General features: G+C 40.5%; 1 protein-coding gene across 1 annotated transcript in view; it reads right to left on the bottom strand.

Annotated features, from left to right (window-relative positions):
• Positions 1 to 294: 294 nt before the first annotated feature.
• Positions 295 to 23,080, bottom strand: part of OSBPL11 (oxysterol binding protein like 11) — a 70,311-nt gene continuing 47,525 nt past the window's right edge. Inside the window, exons 7-13 of the mRNA XM_061609019.1 lie at positions 21,630 to 21,775; positions 15,228 to 15,368; positions 13,667 to 14,156; positions 9,711 to 9,897; positions 7,385 to 7,567; positions 3,924 to 4,077; positions 295 to 1,978 (exon numbers count right to left, since the gene is read on the bottom strand). Of these exons, the coding sequence (XP_061465003.1) occupies positions 1,901 to 1,978; positions 3,924 to 4,077; positions 7,385 to 7,567; positions 9,711 to 9,897; positions 13,667 to 14,156; positions 15,228 to 15,368; positions 21,630 to 21,775 (1,379 nt within the window). The 3' untranslated portion in view covers positions 295 to 1,900. The remainder of the gene's footprint in view (positions 1,979 to 3,923; positions 4,078 to 7,384; positions 7,568 to 9,710; positions 9,898 to 13,666; positions 14,157 to 15,227; positions 15,369 to 21,629; positions 21,776 to 23,080) is intronic.

Raw genomic sequence — 23,080 nt, 5'->3', positions numbered from 1 at the left:
CACCAATACTGTACAAGTTCATGGAAGTAGATAGCTCACTTACAATGCCATAGTACCCCTTCATCTTACTAGCAAAGCTGTGCAAGCTATCTATGAAGAAAAAACTGACTAAGCATTTTTGCATTCTACATGGGAGTGTGTGTGAAAGTGGGTAGGGAGGAGGGAAAGAGATCAGAGATTGTCAGGATTCTTAAAAACCACTAGATCCAGTTGCAAAACCAGATTCCACAATTTGAGGCATATACAGTCAACATTGAGTACCTCATTGCTATGAACACAGACAAAAACAAACAGTTTCTTTTGGTAGCTTTATTTCCTTTCTTCCTCATTTCTCACACATGGAATTGTACACTAGTTGCATTAAGATTTCAGTGCATTTCACAGCAAAAAAAAAAGTACAAGAGAATCTCAACATGTGTGCATAAAACCTCACAATCCTCTCGACACAGTTTTCAGAAAAATGTGTATGGTTATGTAACCACTCTTGGGTGCGTTCGGATAACCTTTTCCCTCAATATGGAAGAAAAAACTAAACAAACGTGACCAGCTCACACACAGTTCGTAAGTTTTCATGATGGTAGGGAGAGGCCCCACTATTGACACAAACCAGATGATAACAGATAATGGTATATACACTGATTGAAAGACTACATCAGAAGAAACAGAGTAAGGCACCACTCTTAGAAAGATTAAGGTAGATTGTAGTAACAAGAACGAAAGCCATAAATCAGTACTATTTTTAATTGCCAGCAATTCTTAGACTTCAATAAAATATTGGTATCATAAAAAATGAGGAACATTTTCACCTGAACATGGTGGTTTCCTGATATCGGACTGCAATTGGTTATGTATGCAGTTCCATAGCAAAAAACAAGCCTTTTCAGGTATTATAGCAAAACGAAAGTGACAGTCTTTGTAGTTAATGGGCTCACAAAGATGTTTGACTTTGAACTTACATAGAAGACAAATGAAATTACTTGCCTGGACAACCTATAACACTGACTTTGTCTCAGAGATGATCCATGGGGAAAGGAGAGTGAGGGCAATGAGCTGAAGGGAAAAATTTAAAAGGTCACATCAGTCAGGTCTGAACTTCAGTCTTGACATCTTCATGGTATTTACAGCAGTTTGCTAGGAAATGAAGCTGGGGGGGATCTGTAGCTGAGAATTGTTCTGAATTTTACACTTCTGTCCCCATCCTTCCTCTCTACAACTCTTCTACATATAGGAGATATAATTCTAATCTACTTTAGGAGGTTTTTTTTTTAAAAAAAGGTGTGGTTTACATGAATCCCTCATTCTTCCATAGTCATGCACACATTGCCTTTGAAGAATAATAAAAAAAGAAGTGTCAAGTCCTGATCCAGACAGTTCATAACACTGATTCCAAGGTCAACTTATAAAAGAACTCCTTCTTCAAGGTTTTCAGTGAATAATTCAGAGCTGCAAAAGGCGTTTATATGGGCACTGAGTAGTTCAGAAATGAGTGGAAACTGAAACACAGATTGGGAAAAACTGTTCAGATATTACTCCAGAAGTAAATCCACTTGGACAGAACAGCATAGCAGCTCTGAATGCTACTGTTTCTAGATTTTTTTAAAAAAAATCTTAGGCAGCTTTTACAATAGGGTGTGCTTAGAAAGAATACAATGCACAGTTCAGTTAAAATCTTCAGCGCCATATAAAATGTTCTTTGAAAGGGGGAAAAGACATACCTGGCAAACTTCTCTCTATATTTTGATTTTCTGCAACTTTAAAGTGCCCGAGTAGTTTACTCCTTTATGCTTACATAATTTTGTGCAATGGTATAAAAATCCCAAAGGACTCTTAGTGAGATACAGCATTTTGGAAGTTCTAGGGATTAGAACAAAAGAGAAGAGTAATTTTGAAGAAATGCCATCTAGTTTGTCTCTGTTGGTTGATTTTGTATGGCAAGCATTCTTTTCCAAAGAGGGTTATAATAAACCCAGCCATCTCCCTGCAATTCAAATAGAAAACAAATTACTCAGTTGAAGAATAATTTTTCATGTAAATTCAATGGCTAGTGCTATCCAGAGACTGAACGTAACCAAAGGATATGAAACAACTGCATGATTGTTCTCACTATCTATAGCTTAAATAAACCATAGCTGCCTGAATTTGGATGTCATTGGGAAAATGATGAATTTAAAACTGAATGCTGAAGGTCTCCTTCTTACTGGTGCAAAAGAGCAGAGGCGAAGGGGGCTACGCAAGTCTGAGGCTCATCATGGCTTTCACAGAAGGAACCACAGCTTTCTGATATATCTGGGAACATAGGAAGGTATCTTATACCATGTCAGACTATTGGTCCATCTAGCTCAGCTTCATGGCTGTGTGGCGATTCAAACCCTGGTTTCCCAGGTTGTAGTCTGACACTCTAACCACTATGCCACACTGGCTCTTGGCTCAGTATTGCTCAAAATGACTGGCAGTGGCTCTCCAGGATTTCAGATAAGAATATTCTCAGTTCTACCTGGAGATGCCAAAGACTGAACTGGGGATGTTCTGCATGCAAATCAAGCCCTCTGACACTGAACTATGGCTGAACTGAGCCAATATGTAATCTACCTCTTACAGACTTACCTTGCTCACCGTAACACAGAAGAAAGCCTACATTTGGTGTCGGTTTTGGACCTTCTCTCTCATTCATTTATTTATTATTTGATTTATATCCTGCCCTTCCTCCCAGCCAGAGCCCAGTACTCTCTTGGTACTAGAGTTTGTATTCCATAGTGTCTAATAGTGCAAGTCAGGAGAGCCTTAGCTCAAATCTCAATCACAAACTCCATGACTAGCTTTAGGCAAGCCACAGTCTCTCAGGCTTGCTCCCACCACACCCTGCCTTCAGCAATATGGGGATAATAACACTTACTGGACAAAATTGTTCCCAAGTAAATCAATATAAAGCCAAAGCTTCATATTGGGGAAGGGTCATGGCTCGGGGGTAGAGCATCTGCTCTGCATGCAGATGGCCCCTGGTTCAATCCCCGGCATCTCCAGGTAGGGCTGGGAGAGGCTCCTGCCTGAAACCCTGGAGAGCTGCTGCCAGCAAGTGTAAACAATACTGACCTGGATAGACCAATGGCAGCTTCCTATATCTCTAAAGCTACATTTTCAAGTCATTCCAGAGGAAAGCTAATCTGGTAGCTTGTGAAATTAGCTTAAGCATATAGGGAAAGAATGAGTGAAGAGTATTAATATTTATTCTAACTATTCTATGGAGTACAGCATTAATCATTATTCTATAAAGTACAGAAAAAGTTGTTCCAACAGAAGGTAAGAACATAAGAACATAAGAAGAGCCTGCTGGATCAGGCCAGTGGCCCATCTAGTCCAGCATCCTGTTCTCACAGTGGCCAACCAGGTGCCTGGGGGAAGCTCGCAAGCAGGACCCAAGTGCAAGAACACTCTCCCCTCCTGAGGCTTCCTGGCAACTGGTTTTCAGAAGCATGCTGCCTCTGACTAGGGTGGCAGAGCACAGCCATCACGGCTAGTAGCCACTGATAGCCCTGTCCTCCATGAATTTGTCTAATCTTCTTTTAAAGCTGTCCAAGCTGGTGGCCATTACTGCATCTTGTGGGAGCAAATTCCATAGTTTCACTATGCGCTGAGTAAAGTACTTCCTTTTGTCTGTCCTGAATCTTCCACCATTTATCTTCAACCATTTTTTGTCTATATATAGACGGTACAAAATAATTCAAAGTAGTAAAATGAGGAATATTTTTATTTGTACAGAGGTTACTTCTGGAAGACAATCCCCTCACCCTGATATTTTGCTGTGGGACTCAAGACATTTGTAGAGTGCTAAGTAAGCCTGTTCTGGGGCAAGTATACAGCAACAGCCCCTATAATGGGCTAAAGTTCTAGCATTTTAAATATTCAACTTATGTTTCGTTACTTACATCTTTGACAAAGTATTTAGTGTGCCACGGTGTGCCTGTCTCAGCCCGGAGTCGTTCTTCATTCCTCTGCCGTTCCTCAAGTGATTTCTTATGTTCTGTAGCCTTATCAATGTCCCCTTCCCTCAGGGACTCTGTCACATGTTGCCACAACTTCCTGAATTAAAAAGGTGTAACTGATTTTAAGCTCTCTCAGCAGGTCAGTTCAATGAAAATACTCATGGCTACTTCACAGCTATAAACTTGTAAAAAGGGGAATAAAAGGCAATAAGGATGTGCCACCACATCCCAGAAGTGCTTTCCCTCCAGACAAATTACGAAGAGCTTTCAATGCAATTTAGAGTGCAGCTGTTTACCCAACGAAAGACAAAAGACGTATGGCAGGGATGGGGAAGCTTCAGCCCTCCAGCTCCCGTCATTTCCTGGCCAGTGGCAGTGCCTGCTGGGGCTCATGGGAGTTGATGTTTGACAATATCTGGAGGGCCACAGGTTCCCCCGCCCTAATGTATGGGATCTCAACCCAATTCCTAAATGCCCAAGTTTCCAATGTGAATTTGTTGCAGTATAAAGGCTGGGTAATCCTAGAGTCAGCAAATGGATACACACCTGGAAATGATTTCTCTATTATTACTGTTGTACCCAAGGTACGCAATAGATCAAAGAGTGGAGGTGAAGCCAAAAGTCAGATAAATGTGGGCTGGGCCATGTATATTCTGCAACCAAGATAATTAAACATTCTCCACTATGTTAATGCAAATTGCCTCTCAGAAACAGTGTAATTGTATTACCTATATAAATTATGAAAATCAAGCAAGTGACACACATTTGCGTATTACTTTATTTGGCTGTCATTAAGCATGGGACGTAGAAGACCCATGTACAGAACTGCAGTCCTCCCCCTCCCCAGGCACAGGAAAGACTTTTCAACTTTTTTTCTGGCACCTGTGAATTTTTACCAGGCACTGCTTACTTGCTTTCAAAAATCCCTTTGAAGTTCTAAAGTTTAGGAACTGCCTTAAAAAAAAAACACTACCAAATTTTAAACCCAGAGTATGATATAACGACACATTATGAAACCACCTTGCTAAAGCTGAGACATCTAAGGTCTGGTCTGTGCCTGGAAGGGAGAACTGCATATACACCATTTTAAGTTTCATGATGGAAGAAGAGTACGATGTAAACATACTACAAATAAGTCAATTCCTCTAGATGCAGAAATGTGTCCAGTACCAAGTTCTGTACTTGCAAACTGTGATCCTGGAATTCACACATCCTTGAATGTAGAATTGGAATGTTAACTCATCTATTGGCCCTCTAAATAATTAAGGAAGACTCTCCTCCCTCAATACCTTTAATTAGCTCATATTTTGAGTGCTGAAATGAGTATGGTGAAGTTCACTAAGGTGAATTCAAGGCAAGAAATATAGTAAAATACACCCAGGTAGTTTAAAAATAAAAATAAAACTGTGCAACATCACAGTTTAAAGCAAACCCATCTAGGAACCCATTTCTCTATCTCAGATTCCTCCAGTGAAGGGGAAAAACTTAAATGCTAGATAGATAGGAAGAACAGAAAGAAAAAGATCCTTTTTGCCATATCCAGCTTGAATTCATTCAATTCACTAACCAGATTCCTCCTTAATCAAGCTTTGCAAAATAGGTTCAAACACCACATAGCATTAACCCTGGTTAGGTTAACACAGAAGTCACCATGACCAGTTACAGCAGGAACAGCCAACATGGTGTCCTCCAGATGTTGCTGGATTCCAATTCCTATCATGTCATTGGCTAGGGTTGATGGAAGTTGGGATCCAACACCTGGACAGCACCATGCTGGCTACCCGAGTTATAGCCATCAGGGGAAGTGAGAGGGAATTTGTGCACAGAAGCAGCAGAGGCACAGCGGAGAGAGAATCCTTCAGCACACTCATTCTCTCTTGCCCATGTTGCTAAAAAAGGAACCGTGTGGCTGTTAAAAAAACCCAGTGGAATCTTAGGCTGCATAATTCTGCAATGATCAGGCCACATATGGAGCCCTGTGTCCTTCCTTGTCGCTTGAGGCTCAAGTAGCCTCGGTGGCACGGAATGCGTTTTACCATCTTCGTTTAGTAGCCCAACTACGCTCTTATCTGGACAGTGATGATCTCGCTTCAGTTGTTCATGCTCTGGTAACTTCTAGATTGGATTACTGTAATGCGCTCTACGTAGGGCTGCCCTTGAAGACAGTCCGGAAACTTCAGCTAGTGCAAAACGCGGCAGCCAGGCTGTTGACAAGGACCAATCGGTCCGCGCATATAACACCTGTCCTGGCCCGTTTGCACTGGCTACCTATTTGTTTCCGAGCCAGATTCAAGGTGCTGGTGTTGACCTATAAAGCCTTACACGGTGTGGGACCGCAATATCTTGTGGAACGCCTCTCCCGCTATGAACCTACCCATCCGCTTTGTTCAGAATCTAAGGCCCTCCTCCAGGTACCAACCCATCTAGATGCCCGGAGGACTGTTACTAGATCTAGGGCCTTTTCTGTAGTGGCCCCCGAATTGTGGAACAGCCTACCTGAAGAGATCCGCCTGGCGCCTACAGTACTTTCCTTTAGGCGCCAGGTTAAGACCTGGCTATGCTCCCAGGCATTTTAATGTTTTGATCTTTATGTTTAATGTTTTAGCTTAAATTTTGCTGATACTTGTTATTGATTTTATTGTAACGTTGTATTTTAACTCTGTTTGTACACCGCCCAGAGAGCTATTAGCTATGGGCGGTTTATAAATGAAATAAATAAATAAATAAATAATTTTAAGAAGGCCACTGAGAAACTGGAGTGTGCCCACAAGCAGAATGGTGGGGGTATGGAACCTTATCATATGAGCAAAGCCTAGAGAAGATTAAAGGAAGGCATGATAGCTGTCTTTAAACATCTAAAGGGCTGTCACCCACAGAAGATAGTGCAGACTGCTCTGGAGAGCAGGACTAGAACCAATGGGTAGAAATTTCAGGGCATCAGATTTTACCTAAATATTAGGACAAGCTTCCTAATGGTAAGAGCTGACTGCTTGTGGAATAGTTTGTCTTGGGAGATTATGGGCTCCCATTTGCCAGATGACTGTCCATCAGGGATGCTGTAGTTGCATCCTGCTTTGCAGATCCTTCAATGGACAGGAGATTGGGGTGGATTACCGCCAAATCCTTATGATTCTTTGTATTCAGGGATTAGGGCTGTGTCTGCATTGCGTCTTTATCCCCACCACTGTCCTCAGCAGTCTGTGGCAGAACTATTTCATTTTTGTCATGGTTAACAAGTCTTCTAATTCATTCTTTAAAAGACCCTCTTATGCCAATTTCTTCCTGCCATAGGTTTTTGTTACACATTAAAAACACACTCTGGCATCAACAAACAAAAATGAATTGTAGGCCTTTAAGTGTATCCATAAGTGGTCATTATGGAAACACAAAATAGTTTCTCTTACCTGGACTCAAATGGCCCTTGTTTCTCAATGGGTCGAACTTGTTTTCTTATGACAGGCAGTTTTGTCAAGTCCATGCATTTTGTCTCTCCATTGTTGTAGGTGAATTCAAGGATACTATTCCATTCACCTTGCACTCTACAGACCACAGTGTTCGTAGCATTCTGCTTCACCTCACCAGTAATGCTAAAAAAAACCAAAATAGCACTTAGACAGGAAAATGTGAGAGTAGATAGATTAGTCCACTCTCTGCATTCACATAGGGTCACAATTCTCGCTGTGTTATTCAGGGGGATACATGCAGTTTCTAGTACAGCAAGATTTGGATGCTTGTGACCGTATTTGCAAGTGTGTTTTAAAAAAACTACATTTCTAATGTTTTAGTGTGCTGCTAGTTCAAAACTGTTTTCAAAAGAGATAGTCAAGACGAAGAGTAACTTAGGAGCTCTTAAGAACTCTTATAGCCATATTACTTTTTAAAAAATCATTGTTTTCTATTATTGGTAGATCAACAAGATTTTATTTATTTATTATTTTATTTATACCCCGCCCTTCCTTCCAGCAGGACCCCAGGGCGGCATGCCATGCCATGGAGGGTTCATAAAGAGAAACACTCTTAAGTATGTGACCTGCTGATTAATATTAAAAGCACAGCAAACAAAAAGGTTTAACTGGAACTGGTTGTATGCCAAATCTAGCATACCAATAAAGCAGCATTTTGCCTACCATTCAATGCTAGAAGAGTTTCCGGTTCTCTCCTTTTATGATTTCTAAGAAAGGAATGCATGAGACTGGATAGATGTTCCTCTACATCAAGGGTTGTTAACCTGTGGCCCTCCAGATGTTGTTGGACTCCAGCTCCCATCCGCCCCAGCCAGCATGGCCAATGATCAGGCATAAAGGGAGCTGCAGCCCAGTAACATCTTGAAAGCCCACTGGTTAGCCACTGCCACCCCACACGGTCATTAGAGAGAAGTATTGCAAACTTTGAATTATGCAAAAGTATGCAATTTTTCTGACATCCTTTTAGAAAACCCAATACTGACAACCTGGTGTTATCTACATGTTTTGGACTACCACTCCCACGAGCCCCAGCCAGCACCTAAATATATAATGAGGTCTATATATTATGCTCCATTTTAGGAAAAACTCCCTGAAACCATATGTTATACTAAGGCATTTTAACTTATGCAAGTGAGAATTGTACTATGGAAGCCAACTTCTACCTCAGTATTTCAGTTGTTGACAATGCAATCTCACTCAATAAAGAGCAGATATTTAATAGTGTCCCTGAAAAATCTATAGTAGCATTATTGTCATTACAATATTAACCAGCAGCAGAGTCACTATGTCAATATTTCCTTTCTTTCTTATTCTTAAAGCCACATAAAAACTCTGATAAGCGCTAATCCAAAATCTCACTGGAAATTCAAACTACAACTGTATCCATATGGTCCCGAATAGCAAAAGCAAGTGATTTTATGTTTATTTATTTGAAATATTTATAGGCCACCTTTCAAGACCAAATACCTTCTCAAAACAGCTAGCATAGAAGCATAAAATAAGGGAGGACAATTTGCTTATTTACCACTGCTTCCCTGCCAGCGACAGGGATCAATAAACCTTTTGCAAATCTTTAACTGGCCATGTCAAGGTGGTTTTAGATTCTGAAAAATTGCAAAAGTGTGTGCCTAATTAAGCGAACTGCTGCAGCAATGTCACAGTAGAAGTGGGGAGACCCAGGTCCTAACCTCCATTCAGCCATGAGGCCTACTGAGTAACCTTTGGACCATTCATTTTCTCTCAGCGTAATCGATCTCAGAGGGTTGTTATGAGGATAAAAAAGGAGTCAGGAGACAATTATGTTTCCCTGAACTCCTTGGAGGAAAGATGGAACAAAAATGTAAAACTACAATCCCCCACGCTGTACAGTATTACTCTGATAATGTGATGTTCTGAGAGGAAAGTTACACAGTGCCATTTGCGCTCCTCTGTAAATGGAATTTGCTGTTGACTAGAAGCCAAAGATTCTTTTCATATTACCAAAGTGTTTTTTTAAAAACCTTGAAAGTGACATTCCAACCAGAATCAGAAGCATTTTACAAAATGTTTCCTTCCTTCTTTTGGCGTATCATTTCCAGGTTTTCAAGAGAAACAAAGATGTGAAGTGACTTGCTTTGATTAGTGCCAGCAGCAGCACACACTACACAGACTTCTGTTTTTTGCATTCAGCATGGGTAAGGAAAAAGACAGAATCCCCATTAAAAAGTTGTTTGCAATTAATTTTGCACTATGCTGCACAAAAGGCCTGCAAACTATAAATACTTACCGGTGAAGCTTGCCACCATAGAATGGTTTGGTATGAAAAGTAATACTTGCAGAATATCCAGTTTTAGCACAATTAACATTGACTTTTCCTCCCAGTTCTACCCAAGGAACAGTCAGAATTGACCGAGCATATGCACAAGGCAGTGTAAATGTGTATTCCTCTCCATGTTCCAAGAGACTTAAAATACCTATGAGACAGAGAGATTCATATCAACTCCACAAAAACAGAAACAAATAATTCACATTCCCCATGCTTATATTAGGGGATGCAGAGAGCCAGGAAATTTTTGATTAAGACCAACCTTATCTTTTAATATCATCAAGGTGGTGACATTAGTCAAATCCTTTCAAGGTGCTACCATCCCATTCCCAAGAAGCAATATGTATTTCTGTTACGATAATTACCACCATTAATTGTTAAAAGAGAAAACGTTTCCTAAGTTTTCCCTGTGAGAGACAAAATTAATTTGCTTCACTTCCACCTGATTGTTTTACACAAGAGGCCAAATTAGTTTAGCGTAATGAAACCTATGACACTCCCCCCACCACAATTTCTCTTTTCTGAACTCACTGGTATCTATGTCTCATTGGACAGCTAATGTGTCACTGCCAAGGCACAACCCAGATCAATGCAATCATATGGTTGCTTATTACAAAAATATTCAGTGCAGGATCAATAACATCACCTCTCATAGGCAATTATGCTGAAACAAGAGTTTCAGAAAGAGGGCTTTGGGTGCCTGAAATTCTGTGATAAAGATTTGAAATTAACTTAAATGTACAATACAAAAGAAACAGAGAAGACTGGATGCAATGCATACTAGGACCAGGCATAAGTATCATATAGATACAGAGCCACCCTCTGGAGACTAAAACCACAACACTTTATTAATTTCAAGTGTTACAAGTTTACTTAATCTTGTCAATAAGCTTGGCTGTTCTCGAGACAGATGGTGTCCCCTGTAAGCGTTGAAAAGACTGTTGCCTTCTTCCATGACTGAGAGACCAGAGAGAGGCTACCCTTGGAAGGAATATCTAATCTTGCAGCCGGTTGCATCAGCTCCTGACTGGATTGGGGGCATAAAAGCTTGGCTGCTCTTGGATGGTGGGGATGGCACTAAAGGGTAGCATCGCTTGGGGAGTCCTGACAGTAAGGGCACTAACCCCCTTCTATTTGATTTCAACCAGGAAGCAGCTGGTTGGTAGGGAGGGCATATCTGTGTGTCCTGCAGAGAATGAGATGACAGGAAAAAGTTGTCAGATAACCTCAGGAGGAGAGCCTGTAATTGGCAGAAGGCTGGCCTTCTTTGGGTGTGAGGCAGAGTGGGAGTGCATGCTCTTTTTTGTGGCAAGGACTGGATGGGTATTGTGTGCTCTTGGTAAAACTATTCATAACCTGTCAGATACCTTCTGGGATAATGGATAGGTTGTAGTAGATTTTTGTTATTAGGCTGTTGTTGTTCACATAATGTGTTTGAGAAGAGCTGTTTGGAGAGGGAGGAGCATGGGTGATGCTGCCTCAGTCTCAGCCGTCATGGCTAGGGGGGACATGGCCATGGGGAAGTGATGTCATAATGGAATGTGAGGGAGAGGCCATTCATGCCTTGTTTCTTGCTCCCATCTCTCCCATGGCTGGGTTCCTTACTGCTCAACTGCTGCACCCACTGGCCTGTGTGTGGTGCTAACACTAGATAGGATTGATTGATTGATTGATTGATTTATGAGATTTGTTAGATGCCCATCTGGCAGAGGTTAATCTGCCACTCTGGGCGACTTACAACCAAGTACATTCCATATAGACAATCAAAATTCTAAAAATTAGAGATTAAAAATTAAAAGCTTTAACTATAAATTTCTACAAAACACTGTCTATGATTGGATATTAGTAATGGTGAGAAATGTCTGAAAGAGAAAGGGAAATAGAACAAAATCACATCACCATCTTTTCACAAATCAGTTACAAACACAGAATACAAAAGGATAATAAATTAAAGGGTACATAATAAGACCTCAATCATTCCTGATTTGATCATGGAAGAGGGTTCCAATCTAAATGTGTATGAGACCTGGGTGGGTGAGCAGGCAGGAGTTCAACTGTCCCAACTATGCCTGCCCAGATAATTGGTGCAGCATCAGCACAGGCTGCAGGGATGGGTAGGGGTATGGCTGTGGTTCACAGGACTTCCATAATCAGAAAACCCCTCTGCCTTGGAGCTGGCTATGAGGGCCTGCATTTGGTCTTTGGCCAGGGAGACAGTAAACTAGAGTTGCTGCGGGTGTACCCATCCACCCTGTTGCCAGCAGTTTCTCTGACCAAGTTGGCAGAGGCAGTCTTGGGGGAACTCAGAGCCCTGGGTGATTTCAGCACCTATGCTGAGGCTGCCCAAAACTGTAAACAGACCAATTCACATTCAATTTAGCCTTTGCTCCAGTTGGAGGACTTGGTGATGTGGAAATAAGGAGTGGCTATCACCCCATTGTCATGATCTGTTGAAGCAGACTTATGGTTCAGATCCTTCACTCCAGGGGTGATTGACTGATTTAACTGATCCACCTCCAGAGACTAATGGAATCCAATGGATTCCTGAATGCCCTGGATTTCTTTAGGCATCTGGATAGGGGAGATGCCACTTTTTAAGCACTATGGAACAGTGACATGCCTGTCTCTAGACACGGTCACCCCCACACACAATGTCTGCTGCAACATCATGGGATCACTTTCAGCTGTTTGCAACAATGTGGCCAATCACATGTTCCCTTGGCCTTTGCCCCTCTTGGCCTATTAAGGGTAGCTGAGGTAGTATGACTGAATGGCTGACCCAGAAGCTACAGCTGATGCAAAATGCAGGAGCTCAACTGTTCACTGAGGCAGAATATCACCATCGTATTATGCCACTGCTGAAAGTATTACGCTGGCTGCCAATTAACTACTGAGCTATGTTCAAGGTGCTGGTACCAGAGTACAAAGCCCTACACAGCTTGGGACCAGGATACCTAAAAGACTATCTCAACCTTATATACCTAACTGATCATTGTGCTCTGCAAAAGAAGGCATCCTCCAGATACCACCCCATTAGGAGGTCCATCCCACACAATGCCGGAATCAGGGCTCTTGTTGCATATCAGACAGGCGCTGTCTCCATTGTCTTTTCAGCACCTGTTGAAGACTCTCCTTTTTCATCAAGTCTTCCAAGTGGAGATTTTTGTCTCAATAGGTATTTGTATTGAATCTGATGGTTTTATTTGTTTCTACAGTATGGTGAAATCACTTTGAGAGGCTTCATAGGAAGCAATTCATAAATTAAATAAATCATCATCATCTCTGTAATCCCGAAGGCAAAAAGCCCGCTCTTCTCTAAAATAAAACGTTATACTATCAGGATGTATGAAGAAAATACTTTTTTAGACAGCTGCAACTGCCATGAATATTCTGCTTATTCTTTCACAACCCACAGCAGCCTTTATTATACCAAAGTCAGAGATAGAGGTGATGTCTGAAAAGGAAGTGGAGAAAGGTGTTTGCATACACTCAAGGCATGCATAAAGCATGGGCTCTCCCTCCTTGAGGACATATTCTTACCCCCCATATCAAAGCAAGCCTTTGCAAAAACATACATTTATCAAGCCTTCTAATTAACTCAGAGGTAGACAAAATATGGATTGCATGGGTTGTCCAATTTTTTTTTTATTTAGCTCAGTAGTTCAGGACACTCTCCAGAACCTGTTTCTATTATTCATAATATTATTATTATTATTACTACTCTAAAAAGCTAAGATTTTAGACAGACAAAGACTCATGCTTTATCTCCAAGGTGGCTAATAGTATTCAACAGGCTTGTCCCATCCCTGGGATTAAAATGAATGGTTTTACATTGACTTCCAAATAGATATGACTTGCATCTTTAATTAATTTATAAGAAAAATATAAAGTGGCTAATTGCAGCTTTCCCCACTTACCTTCCCCGATCATAGTCACACCTATTGACATTCCCAGAAATTTACTTTTCGTCCAGACATGAGCATTAACACACATCTTCCTTTCTACACATTCAGCATAAAACCCTGAGACTGGAGGATGATGGGACACTTGTTCCGCTACAAATCTGACCGTGTAACAGTCCGACTCTGCTTGGTCCTGTGACTCTTCTGAGACAGTCACTTGTTCAGACAGGGAATGGGATGAAGAGTTACTACTTGTGTCAGATGGTACTCGGCTCTTCCACGAGCAGTGAAACGTTTCCCCAATGATCGGATTGTATGGTTTTTTCACAATTGCCCCTTTACGACCTTCATGAAAGGAAGTGAGGTAATATTCAACAAAGCGAATCATCCTCTCCTCAGGGCTAGTGCCATTTGAAATTGCAATGAAGAGATCTGGATGGGACATGAAGTCGGCATACATTTCCAGCAAAGAGCGTTTCTCCAAAATAAAAGTGGGAAGTACTACCTTAAAAGAAAAAGACATTAAGTACATGGAGCAATGATGGGACAAGTGTATAATGCTTTTCTAACCAAAAGGGCACAGCCTTAACTAGCGCCAAGAGGAGAAAGACTTTTTATAAAAGGCCGTCATGGTTAGATGACAGTTCTACATTTGCTTCTTTTAATTTTTTATAGAACATTCTCCTTCATAATACTTGCGCTCACAGAGAAGATAACAAGATAATGGGTTGGAACCCTAATGGAAGCTTGGAAAGCTGCTATAGAGCTAGCTAGCTCTGAAGCCCCCTAAATAGGTCATGGTTGTGCAAAGTGAAACACACAGATGTTGTCTGCTAGGCATATGTGTGTTGTGGTTCATAAATTAATTGAAACAATTAGTTAAAATGGCATACAAATCCAATTTAATGCTTCTGTTTATATAAAGAACAGAAATACGTCAGAGTACATGTACAAAGAAACCATGCAAATCTCTCTCTCACATGACCTTAGGTGTTCCAACAGCGTTCACTAAATGGGGGGGATGGGAAGGAATACACTAACTCCACTCTCTCCTCCCCCCCAAATTCCTGTCACCCTCATGAGTTGGAGGGTGACTGAAGCTAGCAGCCTTTTATACTCATGGAGGCTCACCATGTGTTTTAGAGGGTCTACATGATATAAAATAATCTAAAATGTGCAGGGAGCCGCCACAAGCACAGGAGGGTTCCCACTTCAATTCATGGAGGTTGACAGGAATAATAACCTGGAGGTGAAGTTAGCATGCTTGCACCACTCTCCCCTTTTGCATATTTAGTGAATCAAGTATCAGAACACCTGAAGAGGACTTTATTCTCTCTAGCATACACACACAAAATATGAGCAGATTCCTTAATTCTTAAATAAAAGTTTCTGAGAGTAATTCAAGCAGCTCATATCAGCCCAATTAGCAGGCATGTATCTAAGATCAGGCTAGAGAATCTGTTTTTTTGCATCATTATTAGTGTGACGGTTAAAATCCAGATGTGCCTGAGTCAGCCTTCAGCAACAGAAGCACTTCCCTCTCAATTTCAAAATGATTAATGTTTTAGTCACTTACTCTTGTTAAATCCATGCCAAGTTTGAGCTGAGACAGGAGATGCAAGATAACACTACGCTGTTCTTCCACAGCTCCAAGGTCATCCTCTTTATGATCACATGTATCCTCTACCTCCTCATCTGTGTTTATTTCCTCTGGTTCCTAGTGCAAATTCCAAAAACCAATGACACTTCAGATAATTTAGCATCCTAAAGTGCCTTGGCTTTATAACCCAGTTCCTCTTCCTCCCAAGCATGACAGTTCAGTTATCCTCCCAAACCACACACGATCAGTCATTTCTCAAGCAATGTAATTTGCTGAAGTGAGACCAAACAAGTTACTTAACAGTTAAGGCTGTAAGCTTTAACTGACTGTGCAGTCCTAAGAATGTCTATTCAGAAAGCATGTATAGGACTGCAGCTTAAATTTTAATTCAATCCAGCATCCCAACTAATTTGTCGGGCTTAGACTGAAGGGTATGCCACTATTGAGCCTACAAAGGTACACTTGCTCCTTTCTCCCTTTGGAAGTGTTATAAAAAACAAAATTTTAAAAGATGACATTTCTTTTTATTTTGTGTAAAAAAATAGTCCATATGTACCGCTTCACTTCTAGCAATAAGAGACACAAGCAAATAAAGCTGACAGTCCTGAGTTTAAATCAATGTCAAAGTATCTCTTCAACTTCTGCACTACTGGTAGGATTTCAATACGTTCCATTTTTGTGACTCTAGGATGTTATTGAAATAGGAAATATTTTAAATTCTTGATTTCCACACTGGTAAAAAATTAAAAGACGGTCTTCCCTTTAGCAATGAATAGTAGCCTTTGCTTATTGAAAATAAATCAGAACACTAAAATACTATATTTAGTATCTAGTATCTAACAATCTCGAACAGTCACTCAAGGTTTTGATAAAACCTGTTTTAAAACAGCTTCACCGGAGGTCAGTTTTTTTCTGGGCCCAATGCAAGGTGTTCACATTAGCATTTAAAGCCCAAATATCTGAAAGATCACTTCCTTCCCTACACACTCTCTTGGGTGCTCAGATCAGCAGAGGGGGCTCTTTTGGTAGCTCTGCCACCCACGGAAGCTCAGGGGGAAAGTGGCTCAGCAGAGGGCATTCTCTGTGACAGCCTCTAAATTGCGGAACTCACTCCCCATCAGTATACAATTTTCAGACAATGCTGAAGATGTACCTCTTTACCCTGGCCTCTGACATCTGAGATACATATTTTAGGACCCACCCTATGATGTGCTTCTACCAGAGCTTGGATTGGGCTGATGGGAGTTGTAGTTCAAAAAAAGTAACTTTTCCAAGCTCTGGCTTCTACATTGTTTTAAACTTTTTAATTATTATTTTAGAATGGTTGTGACCTGCCCTGGTACCTTTGGGTAAAGGACAGGTAATAAATTTAAATTCTAATACTAATAAGGTTTATTTGATCTATTAATTAAAAGCTGGATGATTAATCAACTGTAGTTTAACATTAGTTGATAGACTGGCTTAATATATAAATATAATCATATGTTATATGTCCAAGCTGGATTTAGAAAAGGAAGAGGTACCATGGATCATATCACAAACATACTTTGCTTAATGGAACGGACCAAGGAATTTCAGAAGGAAATCACCCTGTGCTTTATAGTTTACAGCAAAGCCTTTGATTGTGTAGATCATGAAAAACTATGGAATGCTTTGAAAGAAATGGGGGTGCCACAGCATCTGATTGTCCTGATGCACAACCTATAGTCTGGACAAGAGGCTATTGTAAGGACAGAATATGGAGAAACCAATTGGTTCCCAATCGGAAAGGGTGTGAGACAGGGGTGTATTTTATCACCCTATTTGTTTAATCCGTATGCAGATCATACGGAAAGCGGGATTGGACCAAGGTGAAGGAGGTGTGAAAATTGGAGGGAGAAATTACAATAATTTAAGATACGCAGACGATACCATACTACTAGTAGAAACCAGTAATGATTTGAAACAAATGCTGTTGAAAGTTAAAGAGGAAAGCACAAAAGTAGGACTACAGCTGAACGTCAAGAAGACTAAAATAATGAGAACAGAAGATTATGTAATTTTAAAGTTGACAATGAAGACACTGAACGTCAAGGATTATCAATACTTTGGCACAGTCATTAACCAAAATGGAGACAATAGTCAAGAAATCAGAAGAAGGCTAAGACTGGGGAGGGCAGCTATGAGAGAACTAGAAAAGTTCCTCAAATGCAAAGATGTATCATTGAACACTAAAGTGAGGATCATTCAGACCATGGTATTCCTGATCTCTATCTATGGATGTGAAAGTTGGACAGTGAAAAAGGCGGATAAGAGAAAAATCAACTCATTTGAAATGTGGTGTTGGAGGAGAGCTTTGCAGATACCATGGACCACGAAAAAGACAAATAATTGGGTGTCAGAACAAATTAAATCAGAATTATCATTAGAAGCTAAAATGATGAAACTGAGGTTATCATACTTTGGACACATAATGTGAAGCCATGATTCACTAGAAAAGACAATAATGCTGGGAAAAACAGAAGGGAGCAGAAAAAGAGGAAGACCAAACAGGAGATGGATTGATTCCATCAAGGAAGCCACAGACCTGAACTTACAAGATCTGAACAGGGTGGTTCATGACAGATGCTATTGGAGGTCGCTGATTCATAGGGTCGCCATAAGTTGTGATTGACTTGAAGGCACATAACAACCACCACCATAGATTGCCTGTAATGGACCAGTATTCATATATTTACAGTACTTGTTGTAGATCACCAATTTTCTGAAGTGAGTGAGGCAAAATCACAGGGCGGGAAATCTAAACTCACTTTAATAAAAATGAAGCATAAACTATAATACAAGTAGCAGCATATGCTCTGTTTAAGAGGCTCAATTTTTCCTATGTAGAATGATGGCTTCAAATATTACAGATGGATGAACGGCTCAGAAGTAGGATTCAGAATTCTGTTTGCATCTGTGATTTTGCTCGTCTTTAGTAGTACATGTCTTTACAAAAGAAATCACTCTCAGCTTCTGAACAGGCTTCATGCATCTAGTTCCAACAATGCAGCAGAGCAGAAACTAGCACAACTCTGGTATTAATGAACATCTTGTAGAGTTATTTGGCATTACAGTTAAAGTGCCAAAAGAAGCACTCCTTATTGAGGAGTCATTTGCTAACAGACCTGGCCTGACGATAAAGTTTACCAGCTCACAGAAAAAGAAAAGAAAAAAGAGTGACCTACGTGTATCACAGGATACCTGAGCAGCAAGGTTACTCTCCCTGAAGTAACTGCCAACTACAAAACTGCTATAGGCCAAGCATAGCAAGGGAGTTTAATAAGATGACCTGGCTTGACAGAGCTCCAATGGCAGACAGGGAATGATATATTCAGTATAATTGGAAGAGGCAGGCTAAAAACAAAGACAGATAAACCAAGCCAAGTATTTATTTTAAACTGACTTCAATACTGTATTTTAAATTGCTGCCATCCACCTGGGACCCTGTGGTTAAGGATGGGTTATAAAACAAATAATTAGCAACAACAAATGTCACAAAGAGGAGTCCTATGTCACCAAGACTTGGCCACTATGTTACCTTCTAAAATGAACAATCTTACAGTGTTATTTTGAATGAAGCAGCAGCACAGGGTCAAGACTAAGGATGTTCAAGCAGTCAAGCCACCAAGTTTCCCTCCATGACCCACAAAACTTTGTCTGAGATATTAATATAGACTGGTTGTGGAGTAGAATAGGTGCTAATGCTTATTGTTAACATGTCCTGTTTGAAGTACCCTTTCAAAACTATATGCCGGACAGACATTCTGCTTTGATAGGTCCTGGGAAACATAAAAGAACTTTTCTATTTCTGTTCCCTGCTTTCTTTACAGGTTCCAAGCAGTACTTGATGCCCAGATTCTAACTCTATTTCTGGGTACAACATTTCTCAACTGGCAGGCCAGGGACTACCAGTGGGTCTCAGTCCACTTTCAGGTGAGCCTCACCGACACAGCCCACACAGTGCCCCTGGCTTTTTGGTTGGCCTGATGACAGCATCAGCAACACCCCATCTGCTGAGGAAAGATGACTGGGGGAGGAGCAGAGAGGGAAGTCTCCCTCCTCTGAAAGGAAAGGGTCAGAGGAAGTGTTGAAGGAAACAAAGACAAAAATTAATCACCATCACCTGGAAACAGAAAGAAAGGAGATGAAAGCTATTACAGGAGAAAGAACTGAACATAAAAGGAGCAGGAAGGATTTGGGTGGATAAGGAACAAGTTAAGTATGATAGAAGAAAGAGCAGGAGATGTGTAAAATACTTTGATGGGATGGCGGTGGCGGCAGCAAGGAATATAAAATAAAAACCCTTGTCCACTCAGAGCCTCTGGATCAGCAAATTATGCCTAACATGGGGAGGCTGAGTTACGATACCTCCAGAACCAGTGTGTGCCTTGTGGAACTCCTTACCATAAGCAAAATGCTGTGGCAAAAAATTAAGAAATTTCCAAAGTGGGATTAGATAGTAGAGAATTGCCAGCTGATTATGCCAAACTCCACCTCTACCTTCTACTATTTTTTGACTGGCTCTGCCCCTGCACAATGTGCCTAAGTACCATTTTCAGCCCTCTCAAGTGGGCCCTGGGGAAAGAAAGTTTGAGAACCCCTGGGCTACATGATGTAATGTTCCTGTAACACAGACTAACTAGACACCTGGTTGGTTTTGTTTAGCACTTTCTCCTGTAGCATGTGGCTTTGGCTTACCTTCTTGTGACTTATTTGGCCAGCAAGTACTGTTTCATGGCACACCTGCTCCCCTCACACCATACTGCAGTCTGATGGGTAGTGGTAGTCCATGGGGAAGCCGCTGAGTGGCAAATTGTCCTTTTCTCTAGCAGACTCTTTAGTATCTACAACTGAACTGCTAACCTAGGCATTTGAAGCCAGCAATGTCAGAAAGGGAGCTGTGAGAACAGCCACGTTCATACTGCTGCTGTTATTATGGAAACTCAAGAGCTCTGAAACACGGGTTGCTCATTCCAGCAACCAGCACACTAAGAAAAAGGGGATACATGAATGAAATGGGTTATGAAACTGACTCTTTATGACTGACGAGGCAGATGTGGGATTAGATTTCATTTTAAGTTGTCTAGTTGCATCTTACTAAAACAGGTGTTTATTTATTTATTTACTTGTATTTTGATTCCTTCCCATCCTTGAAGCTCCCTATTTATGGCACAGTATATTCTGTATTCTATCCTGCAACATATGCTCATCAGTTAGGAATGCTTGAGTGTGTGGAGATTTCTGCCTCAGTGAACAATGGGTTGGGCATCAGGTCTCGTGAAGAACAATTCAGTAGCTCTTCCAGGTGCCTATAAAGCTGTCCAAATGCTGTGAGCAACAGGGTGCGTAGTAGGGATTTGTCATCTCCTAGAGCAAAGCATGGCAGTAACCAGGGAGAAGCAAAGAAAAGCTGTAAACAGCAATAATCAGAACAGAAATGGCAAGCGGCAGAGGGGAGCCTCTCTTTCCTTGCAGTAGCACCCTGGAAAGACAACAGCTGCTGAGTTTTCAACAAGTTCACCAACACTCCTAACCCCCTGTGATTCCACTTACATAACTCAAGTTTCTTGTTTGAACAGCCTGATTCAAGAGGAAGCTACAATGAAATGCCAGGCTTTAGCTTCCAATTCCTTTAAAAAGGTTAAGGAATGCACACTCTTTATATTAAGCTTAAATCAATTTGACTGTCATGATATTTCTCCATTTTTAATAAGAGAAGTAAAAAAAATGATAGCATCCATTCTTACAATTTTTATTCATGAGGTTGCTTTTGAAAGTCATTGCTATGACAAAAATTGTCATGTTAAAAAGAACTGCCCCTATTATTGAAAAACTTTCATAATACCCTTTCAACTGAAAATATTTTTAATATGAAATGTGTAGTTCTACTGTGAGATCTCCCAACTTATCACCCCTTTTAAGCACTAAGTTTTAAGAATGATTTCTATAAATGAAGTGCAACAAGTTCCTAGTAAAAACATTCAATTTCCTTATTTTATCTTGACTGATTTTGACACCTATACCTGAAACATTCCTCATTGTTTAATCTAAATATTGCTTTGTAACCATATTTCATTGTGGGATAATTATAATTTATACTCAGTTATTACATTCATTAATGCTTGCTCTTCCATGTTTCCTCCTTCACTTGATAATGTAAGAAGGAAATATGCTGCGAGATAGGAAGAGAGATCTACATTGATACTGTGTTACCTTTTTTTGTATAAGACTCAAATAAAAAAACAGAAACTCTGGTTTTTCTCAATAATGCCCAAATTGTTGCTTACTATAGGCCATTCCTTAAGTATAGAGGAGGGGGGGAAAACACACACAACTGAGGCTTCTGTGTTACCTTACCCTGATTAGCTGACTGGAACTTGAAATTGACTGCTCCTCTTTGATCGATGATGGCTTGTTTTGATCTGGGGAAAAATTCTGATCTGCTCCATTTTTGAAGTGGTTTGGTAGAGAGATCTTGGGTTCCAACCAACTGATAGTTGTCCCTGAAGCAAAAGAGAGTTTGCGTTGGAACTTGCTCATATTCTAGAAACGTAGTTTTGTTTTAAAAGGCTATTGTCATTAAACAGCTTTACCCCCTCCCCCTAAAAACTCTAAAAAGCAACTAAACTTGCTCAGCAGCAACAAAAAACAAAGGTGGGTGCCAGAGAACACCACCTCCTCTGATCATTAGAATGAGACCTGTGATTGGGCAATGATGACACATGCAGAACTTGCTCTGGAGGAGGAGATGGTGTTATGAAAGGTGTAATCAGACACCAGATAAAGAACCCAATAAGACTGGATTGTTACGTAATCCCTTTGGACAGGTTGGGGCATCAACATTCTAGCAATACCACTAAGGAAAAACAATTGCAAACTGCAATTTACTTCTAGGAAGTAAAGCTAAAACTAAGAAGACATGTTTTGCCAATGGTTTTTTTTTGGGGGGGGGAGGAATACTTGTTTTTGCATAGCTGAAGAAGCAGTGTGCTCTGTTGAATAAATAATAGTTGCTTGAAAATAAAAGCTGCAGCATTTGGAAAACTGTCACCCATTCATTTAATGATTCTGGTGTCTTGAATTACCCCCCAACTAGTCTATCGGAATGGATACAATTCCTCATCAATAATGAAAATGTTCCATTCTGTTCTCAAAGGCTAGTGTGTGTAGACTCTAATAATGCCCTATTAAAAGAAACTCATACACAAACTTGAATAAAAGAACAGTCAAGCTGGACATAAACATTACTGATAACTTGGCATCTTCTTTCTACTACGGTGCTGAACTGAATTAAGCTATTACACTATACAAGAATCCTGGGTAAGTTCAGGAACAGCAGTTATTTAGGCTGACTGAACCTTCCTCCTCAGATATGGTCTGAAGGCACAGAAGGCCACTTGCTGATGCTAAGCAGGTTTGGGTCCACTCAGTTCTTGGATGCAGACTACTCGGGAATTCCATCTACATCATTTTGAGTTCCATGATGGAAGAAAAGAAATATATACATATATGAAAAATCAACCGTCTGCATTTTAGTGAAGTGGGAATATAAGAACTCCAAAGTACTGAAGGCATTTAAATATTTTTTCTCTTCTATATATAAATTATCTGGCATTACATTTCATTACCTAAGGATTACTGCTCAGTAAGAACCAAGCACTGGTTTAAATTCTTCTACTTGCACAAAAAGCAAACAAAAGTAAGAACTACTTAATATACAGAGCTCAAACATGCATTCAAGGGCATACAGTAAATACAAATTAAGTGAAACAGTGGCCAGCACACACATCATGGCAAACCATGGTAAA

The sequence above is a fragment of the Rhineura floridana genome, chromosome 2 (assembly GCF_030035675.1).
Source record: "Rhineura floridana isolate rRhiFlo1 chromosome 2, rRhiFlo1.hap2, whole genome shotgun sequence".
NCBI classification, from domain to species: Eukaryota; Metazoa; Chordata; class Lepidosauria; order Squamata; family Rhineuridae; genus Rhineura; species Rhineura floridana.
The sequence above is the reverse complement of the archived record's forward strand: the minus strand, read 5'-3'. Positions and strand labels throughout refer to the sequence as shown.